This window comes from Mesitornis unicolor, unplaced genomic scaffold (genome assembly GCF_000695765.1).
Source record: "Mesitornis unicolor isolate BGI_N332 unplaced genomic scaffold, ASM69576v1 scaffold20131, whole genome shotgun sequence".
In the NCBI taxonomy this organism is placed as follows: Eukaryota; Metazoa; Chordata; class Aves; order Mesitornithiformes; family Mesitornithidae; genus Mesitornis; species Mesitornis unicolor.
Window position 1 is genome coordinate 1 of NW_010166009.1, and position 12,032 is coordinate 12,032.

The window sequence follows — 12,032 nt, forward strand, 5'->3', positions numbered from 1 at the left end:
CTGCTCAGACAGAGCAAACACAGCTGGTGTTTACCCGCAGCAGCTCCTCAGCCACCCCTTCCCTAGGAGGAGGCCACACGCACTCTCCTTTGCTGCGGTTCACATCTGCTCTCTACCAAGCTTTCCCTGAGAACCTCACTGCATTGCTCCAGCAGCGATTTAAAGTCTCATCACCAGGCTTAGCACTTGCTTAATTGATTTTTATATGTATTTTTAAATAGGGATATTAATGCACAGCTGGCAATGGGCAGCCAGGGCAAGCCACAGCTCAAGCCACCCACCCCTGGGCCAGGCAGCACCTTTCTCCTTCCCTTGTGCAATGCTAAGAGGCATCACTGACCAAAAATAAGCACCTCCATGGGCTGCTCCAGAGCGGTACCGGCACCGGGTGCAATTCAGCAGCTGCAGCAGCAACAAAACCTTTCATCTCCTTCTCTTTTCACCTGCCCTCCAAACAGCACATGTCCCATTGGAGTCACAGAGAGCCAGATGACCATTCCCAATCGATGCCCTGGGTAAATAACAAGAATACAAAGGCAAATTTTGGAGCGGCTTAAAACGTTTCTGACTACGCCTTTTTCCATCTGAAAATTCTGGCTTCGGCTAAATAGGGATGGCTCGACGAACATGAACTACTTTGTTTCCAAAATTTAAAGAGCAATAATTAAAAGCACCCATTAATTTCAGGATTAGAGACACTGAAGTCAAAACACTTTCGCTAGGGATTAAACAAATGATTTCAGAATACTGAGTTTCATTCCCAGATTGTAGCTTTTCATCTCACTTTCTGTCAAAGGGGAATAATATTTAAACCTCAGTGCCTCTTAAGGTGGAAAGTCACAGTTAAGTCAGTTCCAGGAAATATTCCCTCTTTTCCCTCAGTTTTGTTAGAGGTTTTTTTTCTCATTCATGTCCCTTCGTTTTACCTCCTCCTCTGCCCCCACCCCATAAATGTCATCCTTGGGAACATGTCACCACCCTGCAGTAAACTGGGATCCGGGTCATCTCTGACTCAGAAGAAAAACACCCATTACTGAGAGTTTCTGTCATGTTTTTCTCTGCGATAACACCAATCTGCAGTACAAATACTCTGCAGCCTGGAAAAATAAAGGAAAAAGCAGAGGTTTCTGCAAAAGTTTTCACTCCCTTCCGAAAGGGGAAGCTTTTGTTCCAAAGCTTGTCAAGTATTTTCATCCATCTCTGCCCTCCTTCGCTCCCCTGCTACCAAGGGGCTCAGAGAGCTGGTTCTGGCTAGGATGCAGCAAGAAATTTGCATTAAAATGTCTGTATTTTGGGGTTTTTTTTCCAGAATAAAGAAAACGACGTTATTACGACTCCAGCTCTTGGCTGAGCCCGAGTATCGGCTCAGCGACGTGATGAGGGAATCCCTCCTGCAGGACCGCCTGGCACCAGTGCTCACCGAGCCCCATCTCTTGGCTTTGGACAGACGGTTACAGCTCGTCCTGAAAGCCGTCAGGAAATGCATAGACACGTATGGAGAAGCCACGGTGGTGGCCAACGACACCGCGCAGGCCCAGGCTCCCGCGTCCGACAGAGCGAAGGTGGCCACTTAATCCTGAACTCATGCTCAGAGGTGAGGATAACCCTGCAAGGCAAGTGGAAAGCTTTAATATCTGGTAACTTCCAACCGCAAACGCTTGCGAGACTGAGAGGGGAAACTCTGTGGATCTTCAAGAATCGCCCTGGGCTCTACACTGGGTACTCAACCAAAGCTCCTGGGCTTGCCCAGTGCGCTGGTAAGTTGTGGGCTGACTGCAGCAGCCTTTTCCACCCCAAATACCAGCTCCTGGTGGAAAAGCAGCGATCTCTTGTGCTGTGCTTGGTCGTGCCCTTGGGAGGGCGGGGGAACACACGGCCATTGGTTTGCTCAACCTGTGTGGGGTCTCGGTCTTGCCAGGGAAGGACACAAAGCAGATCCAAGGATGAGGCTTGAATAAAGAGATGCCAAGGCCTTTTTCCTCTCTTATTAAGTCTCTGTTCTGTAATCAAGACTCTGTATTTGAGAAAAGAGCAATGTTACTTCTCAAGGGCAGTACGTGATGCTGAGACAAGACAAGTTGGGTCAGCAAACTGCTCAGGGCACAGAACTGTATTTACAAGTCAAGCAGCCACCCACTTCTGGTGAAAACATTTTCCCAAAGTGGAGGGGGGGGGGAATCTCTCTCAGGTCATCTTCTCATACCTTTAAAATCACTTAAGCTGTCAAAATTCCCTGAAAATAGAAAGGGTATCTCCTCCACTCACCCCCATCTCTGCATTCTGGGGAGATGCAATAGGAACTGGAGACTGGAGAAGCATGAGGACGGAGTTACCGTAGTGTAAGTGTATTTTTCCCTTGCCTCCCAGTGACAAGGCTTAAGGATAACTTGGTTACTGAAGCTCTCTTTAATAGCTTTTTCCTTTCACTACTCAAGAACGATTGCTCTGAGCTTTTTGGCAGCCTAGGGAAAGCAGTGGAGAACTTTGTTGATAATTTATCATCGTTAAGGGGAAAAAAAAAACCCCAAACACAACCGATCTACTAGAAGCTCATTCTAAACTAATGTGCAAGTTAAACAAAAACCATGTACAGCTCTGCAGAGCTTTCCAAGGAGAATCCCAACACCACAGCACAGGCGGAGCCAGGCAGTTTTTGGGTTCTCAGGAAGCTGCTGCCCTTACCACTGCCTCTGTTTCTCATGGGCTGAGATTTTTGCCAATCTAAAGGGAAGGAGGCAAAGAGATTCCTCCAATATTTTGAAGGCACAAAGGTGAACAAAAAACCTCACACAACCAACCCAAAAAACCCCAAACAACCCCCCACCATGCTCCTTTATTGTGATTTAGCCACATCCCTTCATTTCCAGCTTTCACAAAAGCAAGGTTTTAGTCTCCATCAAACCGAATTCTCGACACTTTGGGGCTTACAGGCCTTTTTACTCTTGTGAACAGAGAACAGATGGAAATAAAAGGATTTAACTCACGCTCGGTACGCAGGGTGCAGCAGTTATTTCCACACAGGACGCTGGATTCCCAAAGTTGTATCTCCCTCTACCGGTGATTTTTTTGTGCACTTACCGCACGTGACAAGCCCCAAATTTGTCACATCATGGAATGGGGACTGTTGGCTGCTTGAACAGGAAGAACACGGCAACAGAAGATAAGTTTAAAAGTAAAGTTGTACGGTTGAAAGTGGAAGCTTTAAAGTTTCACTTTAGGTAATAAAATGGTTTTTGCCTGTATTTTTGATCAAGGAGATGGAGGAAAGGCAGGGCAGGATGAAGTAACCAAAAATGTTTCTATGACCTCATTAATCATGTGTCCTCAAAGGAAAACGATATAGGAATGGCCCCTCAGTTCAAGAAGGACAGGAATTGCTTGAAGGAGTCCAGCACAGAGCTGTAATGATGGAGGGAGTGGAGCATCTCCTGCTGAGGAGCGGCTGAGGGAGCTGGGGCTCTTGAGCTTGGAGCAGAGGAGACTGAGGGGTGCCCTCATTCCTGGGGATCCATTTGGAAAGGGCAGTGTCAGGAGGAAGGAGCCAGGCTCTGCTCTGGGATGGCCAATGCCAAGACAAGGGGCAATGGTCCCAAGCTGGAGCACAGGAGGCTCAAGCTGAAGATGAGGCCAAACTTTGGTGAGGGTTATGGAGCATGGCCCAGGCTGCCCAGAGAGGTTGTGGAGTCTCCTTGTGTGGAGACACCCAAAGCCCTGGCCGTGTTCCTGTGTGACTGCTCTGGTGATCCTGCTCTGGCAGGGGTTGCACTGGGGGAGCTTTCCAGGTCCCTTCCAACTCCTGATATTCTGTGAAAAGGGAAAAAGTAAAGAGACTGATTGCATTTAAGAATTTAAATCGTTTTATTGCTTTACCTGCCATTAGGACAATCTATAACAAAAGGAATATAATATAATATATTAGCACATACAGTAAATCAGACTTATATAGTCAGGTAACAATACAAAAATGGTCCTCTGGTTGACTATAGCTTTCTAGGGCAATAGACTTCATAAATTCGCTAAAGGTGGACTAGCAAAAGATTACTTCTAAAGCCCTGAATGTTAGCTAAGGCAAAACTATGCCAATTGTGGTTTCAAACATATTTAAATTGCACACAAAGGTAAAGCTATAACTGTGATTAATATTTAACTCAGACTTAGCTGATTTATCTTAAAATCTTGTAGGTAAAACTACAAAAGGGAGTAAACAGCAAGCTAAAAAGATGCAGTAGTGAAACTTGATTAGAAAGCCTTATATAAAAAAAATGTGCATTATTTTTTTGTGGAGCTCTAACTAGTTTACACAGTTTTTGGTGCTTTAAAGTAACACAAAACATATATGAAGAAAAAACCTGGATAGAGTCAAAACTGAAGAAAACGGGGCCCCTCAGTTCAAGAAGGACAGGAACTGCTTGAAAGAGTCCAGCAGGGCCACAAAGATGCTGGAGGGAGTGGAGCATCTCCTGCTGAGGAGCGGCTGAGGGAGCTGGGGCTCTTGAGCTTGGAGCAGAGGAGACTGAGGGGTGCCCTCGTTAACATTTATAAATACGGAGAGTGCCAGGATGGAGCCAGGCTCTTCTCAGTGATGCCCAATGATAGGGCAAGGGGAAATGGGAGCAAGCTGGAGCACAGGAGACAGAGCCTGGCCCAGGCTGCCCAGAGAGGCTGTGGGCTCCTTCTCTGGAGACATTCAAACCCACCTGGTTCCTGTGTGACTGCTCTGGTTGGACCAGATGAGCTTTCAGGTCCCTTCCAACTCCCGACATGATTCTGTGATTTGCTTGCTCCTTAAGGACTCTGGCAGAAATCCTCTACTCAACATCTTCTGAACAGAGAACTCAAACCTCAAGCATTTTAATCCCATTACTGGGATTTCAGGTTCATAAATACCCTGAATAGCCCTTCTGTAAGGGCTTGATACCCTCATCAATTAGCAGACTCTTTCTGATTACCTACAGGCCCGAGATAAAAGTCTGGTGAGTTTGGATCCATATCACCTCAGAAAGGAAATAAAGGGAGGGCTTCATCATTAGAAGTAGTTGCACAACAAATGCAAAAACTGCTTGCTGTCACTCCCAAATACAAACCTACGCTACTTTATATAAATTACAGTTTAAAGGAAACCTTAAAAATTGCCTACCATTATTGAACCGTGGAATTCAGTAAAAACTTTTGGGAAGTATCGGTGTGCACAGAATAATGGAACACAAAGCTGGTAAATACTGAAATACATTTAAGACTCCGCAACATAATGAACTTGGAAAAAAAAAAAGAAAAAAAAGAGTATGAAATATGCGTCCTGTAAATTCCATAAGCAAGAAAAGAGAATGTACCTCTTGTATTTAGACTAGGTTCATAATTAGCCATTTTAAAAAATAATGAATTGACCGATTTAAAAACTTAAAATAACTGAGCAGGAAAGTTAAAACATTCGCTTTTTCTGCCTCACGTTTTCTACCAAGAGTAATGGCATCGACACAGACCAGCAACCTTGCCACTCACAACTGATGCTGGCCATAAATACTCAACATTTGTTTTCCCTGGTCACCAAGGGTCACCTGAACTGATGATCATTTAAAAGTCAACTGAGGAATACAAAGCAAGCCAGAGTCACAGGAAAAGAAAATGTTTGCTTCCAATTTCTACACCAATCTACTCAAACATTACTAACAGCTGAAGAGCTGCACCATTCTTACACCAACCTATGGACTAGAGACCAAAGTCAGGCATTTCATGTAACATTTGGTTCTTGCCACTTTGAGCAGGAAGAGTTTGAAACAGCAAACCTATCACTGAAGAAAGGACAAGGAAGAAAATCAGTTGCGGCAAGTCAGCAAATTAAGTGAGGACTGCAGTAGTTCACCAGAACTATTAACCTTGAAAGCTTTGATTTACACTTGACAAAAACATAATTAAGCAATCTTAAACCAGCAGACACAGGAACAATTATACTGTTAAATTCCAACTGTGGCTTTCTTAGCAGCTGATGCCTCATGATTGAACCCAGGATTACAGTACCCAGAAAAGTAAAAATAAAAAAAAGAAAACCCCAAGCCCCAAGAAGCTCAATTACAAGGGCAGTTCTCATTTAAAAAGAAATACAGCAGATTATGACCATAGCCTTAAAAATCCGTCCAGCCACTTGAGAAACACCTTTACAAAACGTTCTTTCCCCTCTCTGCTGTCACCTCTTTACTCTATGGCAATTGGCATGGCGGCAGGAGGTCTCTCCCTCGCTGAAGCAAGGCTGCGTTTGCCTGAGTTGGACACTGTTGCACAGAGAGAAGCCATAAGAGCAAACGTCTCCATAAAACTTTTTCTATTAATTCAATGGGACAGAGAGCACAGAACTAATATGCTCTAAATTAAAAACAGTGCCATGATTAGCAATTTTTTTTTTAAAATTTTTTTCCTTTTTTTTTGTTTTTTTTTTTAAACAGACAGGAAGCTGCAAATGCCGGTGGCAATGTGGCTCTGCACAAGGGTAATAAAGCAGTCTGCATTCGTGAAGCACGTTCGGATACGGAGGAAGGTTTCAGACAGACAGCGATACAAAACTGTTGTACTGCTGGATGTTTCGCTTGAGAATATCCGAGCACGGACCCAGGACACGTTCAAATCGGGGTCGGTCAAGCTTTACACATTTCAACAGGCCACGAGCAACAACTGTGGCAGCACGGGGACGGTTCATCAACAGAGCTATTTCACCTAGGGCAACAGGAAAATGGGAACAGTGTTAAAATCAACGTGCAAAGGAGCTGAAGGCATTAAACCTGTTGTAACTACATAGATACTTTGTTCTGAACCTGAATTGCCTTCTGTTCATGCCTGCAGCAGTTTGAAATACAGCACAGGATGTACAAAATACATAGAAGGAACCATGAAGGCAGTTTAAAAGAACACCCAACCAAACCAACCTAACCTGATGATTTTTTAATTAAAAAGCTTGTCCACATTCAGGTTTCTCTGAAGAAGGCTTAAAGAATTTTCTACACGGTTTCTACTTGAGAAAAGGTCGTGTTTCAATGAACCACATACATTTCCAGGTCAACAAGTAGTTATTGTCCTAATATGTAAGGTATGCTACTGTTCAATTCTGGTATTTCTAGGAAACTCAGGACAACAAGAGAATGGCATTGAAGTAAAAAGCAATGCACAAGACAAAATCCTTTGACCCACAGCTTGCCAGAATCAAGAGCTTGACTTTGCCACGGGGCTGTGGAAGATGAGTATTTTGAAGCACCATTGGATTCTCATTTCATGTAAGTTATGCACAAAGATGCCAAAAACTCTGTTTCAACTACTCATTACAACTGCTAAATGACGTATTTGGAAATCAGGTTTTTCCACAAGCCCTTGCTTCCACTGGTGACAACAGCTACCCCTAACATTCCTAGCAACAAGCATGAAAGAAACCACTGCATTAGCTTTTGGGTTGGTTTGTTTTTAAGCAGCTGGGCTGGTTTTCTCCACGTTCAGGACTGAGGAAAGAGCTTGGTGCTCCTCAGAGAATAAATCTGCCTGCATTATCAGAAGGGATGTTCAAAAGAAATGAGAGAAACTTTTCCTCTGTGTCCAATTACAACTTTTGAACACAGCAGCCTCCAAAACACAGCCTTGCAAAAGAACAAGTAGGTTCTAGGGGAGAGTTAAAGCCCTGAGGGACAGAGGTCTGCAACAGCACCTGAACACAGCAGTGGAGATGATGTTTAGTTTACGAGTGGGAAACTCAAGTGAACACATCAAGGGAAGTATTAGAAGAGACTGAAACAACACACATAGAACAGATAAATGCAGAACAAACATCTAGTGGCAGATGCTGAGCTAAGCAGACCTTTGGTCAGCTCCAGTGCTGTCGGTGCACTCGAGTACATCCCACTGCAGGCCTTGCAACAGGTATTTGTTGATTACAACATCTACAAAGCTGAAACACTGAACAGACAAGCAAATAGCTCTGGCTTAGAAGTAATGAGGAGAGAGAACCCACCATAAACATCAGATAAAAAAAAATAAGGGTGGGTTGGATTTTTTAGGTTTTGCTGTTGTGTTTTGTTGGGTTTATTTTTGAGAGAGAAGGAAGTATTTAAACATTAAATTGTGAACAGGTTGCTCGCTTTGTTTCAGAACTGCAGGCCACTTTTCTTCTGAACCCAAAATTAGGCCGCCAGGAATATCTTGTCATACACTGTTACATTATACTCCAAGAATGCTCTGTGAGCATACACGTCCAGTCCTTATCTGTGGTCCAAAATAAATCAACGTGCACTAGACAAGTATTAGTTCCATGTGAAGATTATTTCAAAGTCTTCATAAGTTATGTATTTATAACAGGATCTCAGCCTTTTTCTTTGCCAGCACACAAGCTTTTTCAAGTCAAAGCGGCTTACATACCACATAACTTTGAGCTGAGTAAGGACACCCTGAACAGAAGAAAAGACCCTGATCTGTGCTTGGGAGACTACATCCAGAGGACCACACAGTTCTGGGGTCCCCAGTGCTGATGAAGCAGAGCAAGTCCAGCAGTGCCATCCAGATGGCCAGGGGACTGCAGCACAGGATGTACCCTGGAAGAGCTGGGTTAGTCTGACCTGGAGAAAAGAAGGCTACAGAGGGAATCTTATTGCTGCCTTCAGCTACATAATTAGTGATTATAAAGACAGAAGGAGACTGCTCTCTGCACAGGGAAAGGCAGAGAGAAAGCAACAAGCTGCAGAACAGGAAATTCTTGTTAGGTATAAAGAAAAAAAATTCTTCACAAGGCAGGTTAAATGATGAAAGAAATTTCCCGGAGAGGTTTGGGTTCTCCATCCCTGGAGACACAAGAGACTCGACTGGACACAACATGATGCAATTTCAAAGTTAACTCTGCTCAGAGCAGGGAGGTCAAACCAAATAACCACCAGGCCCCTTTTAAATTGAAGTATTCGAGAACGATCACGTTTCTGTGACATGCACACACACCCAAATGCTGACTGACTCTGGTACTCACCTGACACTGAATGAAACCACAAGAGTTAGTCAAAACAGCAATTAAGCAAATCCATCCCAGCACTGTCATCCACACAGCGCAGATAGAATGGTGACAGTGGTGTGCGTAATGACAGTTGTCACTAAGTAACTCACCAAAATAGTCAGAAGGTGCCAGTCTGCCCACTTCAACAAATTCTTCATTTTCTGATCGACGCTGTAACACTGCGGCTGTGCCCTTTAATAAATCACAGCAATGGAACAATTGGAATTGCCAGCATCCCTTGAAACACTGAATTCCTCAAGAAATCAGCTGCCTTGCAGAAATAACTGCCATGATGTCTCAGTCTTTAAAAAAAATACTTCACAGTCCTTGCATAGTTCACCAGCCTGCTCTATAAAAACAGCTGGTCCTCCCTCCTAAGCACATAAATACCCAAGACATTTTTTATCCACAGTACTGAGCTCTTCCCTGTTTTTCCTCTTAACACTAACAATATTACAGCATAACTAGCAAAAAAAAACCCTCAAAAAACAACCCAGACAGACAATGACACCACTAGTAAGACATTACTGGCTATCTAGGCCAGGGCTCTACTCTTCTGAAAAAGACAGACTGGTTTCACTCAGGAACTTGTTACTTTTTTCCTGAAAGTACTACTTGTAAAAATAGCTAAACTAAATATAAGTTTCTGCATGTCCAGCAAGATTATATTTCTTTAGGAATGCTCTACAAGTATCTACTCTGGGGCAGAATAAACCATGTTAATAAAAAAAAATAGTAAAGTTCTGAGCTTTTAATTTTGACCTTACCTCCAAGATAATGAAGAACTCATCTCCTGGCTCTCCCTGGACCACAATCTTTTGTCCATCCTCAAACTGTACCGGTTCCAACGCATCAGCTACAGTGAGACGCTCCCACTTGTCCAGAGATTCTGTAGAGTTAATAGCTCATTAACAAAGTATATTTCAAAGGCACAAATTATACTTTTTGCTCTGTTTTTATACAGAAGTCAACCTATTTCTGGCTACATTTGTGCATCAAATATCAAGACCCGAATTAGAATTATTTGGGAATGATGCAAAAAAGCAGTACAGGCTTTGCAGTCAGGTTTAACAGATTACCACAGTAGCCTGTAACTGCAATAATGCTGGGTAACAGCTTTATTACAACATGGCAATTTATTCCACTTCAGAACAAAAATCTTCACTTACCCAATATAGATACTTTACTAAGGAATTCCTCATACATCTTTCTCTTTCTCAAAGTACTCCCCTACCAAAAAAAAAGCACACAAAGTAAGTTTGCTTTCTACTTCATGTCTTCCATGAGGCTTCAGATAAAGCTCAAGACACAAATGAATTTAACCAGACATACGACATTGTCTCACAGAGCCCAAACCCACAAGATTAAGTGTTTTCAAATTTAACTATTTCAGTAATATTTCAGAGTTCAGCAACCTTCATAAAATACTTTTTAAATGTTTCTTAAATGCATTCTAACTGTATCACTTTGCCAAAACTCACAGCACCTGCTCCAGGTAGTTACAACTGCTGTTCGCACACACTACTTGCAAATAGCAAGCTAAATGCAGAGCAGAATCAAAGTATGTGACAAGTTAACCAGTAAGTATCACATTTTTAGTCCAGTTTAATACTGTGTTGGTAGTGTTTTGTTCATGAATGCAAGATTCCCTCTTGCCTCGTGCCTGACAGACAGATGCTGAGTGATCAGACTCCTGATAACAAGAGATCACGGGATTTTGAATAAATAACTCCATCAGGAGTAGAAAGAAGGTCAAATGACCAGTGTGGGTTGAGTGAACAGTAAAACCAAAAGCATAATTCCAGGTTAGCACACAGGTACCACGTCAGCTAGACAAATACTTGCCATCAGGATCCTTCGATAGCTATCTCTGTCAATGCCCCACAACTTCACGTTCGTCTTCGCTTTGACGGTTGCAGCGCGGGGAGTTCCATATATAAGGGCAAGTTCTCCAAAGCTTCCACCCTCGCCAACGCTGGTCGCCCACTCGTTGTTCACATAAACCTGAAAGGCAGCGCACAGTGGTAAGCCAAGGCCTGCGGTGTCCTGTGAGCTGCTCAGAGACAACACAGAGCTCCTGCTACCCTGTAATTTTCTTTATAGTAAAGGGAAATTCTCACATCTGTACAGATTTGACCATTTCAGGGTCTCAGCACTTCACAGCCAACCCCTGTCTCAGTCACAATTTCTACTTTCATCGATAAGGGACTTTCTTCTACATCACATGCACAGAGATTACACATGTAGACTGCTGAGACCCTTCAACAGGAAATAAAATCTCAACAAACTCTCTGCCAGAGAAAGCTATGGATGGGTTGGAGTGGAAAATAAGCCTGGTCACTCTGAAAGCCTGTCCCACACCTCAGCCAGACTCCACCTCGCACTTGTAAAGCATCAGTATTCTGCTGGTGTCCAAATCATTCATTCTGAAGCTCATCACAACTCATGGTCCGTGCAGGCAGAATGAGCTGTTAAGGAGCAAAGAGGCTCCAAAGCTTCTACAAGTAAGAACTTACTATGAGAAAAGCTGCTAAATGAAGCACCTGTAGAAGAGGCCTACAAATATCAGACTACTCTTCTGCTAGGGATAAAAAAGTCTATTAATAAACTACCAATAATGCTTACATCCATTTCTCCTTGATCAACAACATAGAAGTTATCGCCTTCATCACCTAAAAAAGAAAAAAAAATAATATATGCTAAAAAGAGAGCAAAGCTATGCAAAAATCCGTATTTCACAGAACTTTGATGTTTAGAATCTAATAAGGTTGGCACAGACAAATTTTGCACAGCTTACAGCGTGAAATTCCACATTTTGCTGATTTTGCACTCCTCTCAGTCCTGTGAAAGGGGACATCTACTGGTATGTGAGAGATCAGCAGCATTTCCAGGATTACTGGAAAGGCATTTTGGATCCATAAACTGATAGAACATCTTCTACAGAGTCACCAAATGACAATCTTTCCAACAGATAACATATGCAATGAAACCACGTCTTCCTAAATTGCCCCACTCCTCACTT

At 43.1% G+C, this 12,032-nt stretch overlaps 1 protein-coding gene across 1 annotated transcript; it reads right to left on the reverse strand.

Annotated features, from left to right (window-relative positions):
• Window positions 1-6,387: 6,387 nt before the first annotated feature.
• LOC104535080 (cAMP-dependent protein kinase type I-alpha regulatory subunit-like) lies at window positions 6,388-11,769 on the reverse strand (the record flags this gene model as incomplete). Its single annotated transcript, XM_010194831.1, has 6 exons — window positions 6,388-6,705; window positions 9,121-9,202; window positions 9,778-9,899; window positions 10,180-10,240; window positions 10,856-11,014; window positions 11,636-11,769. Coding segments are annotated over 6 exons (731 nt in total), but the record flags the coding sequence as incomplete, so codon positions are not given.
• Window positions 11,770-12,032: the final 263 nt, after the last annotated feature.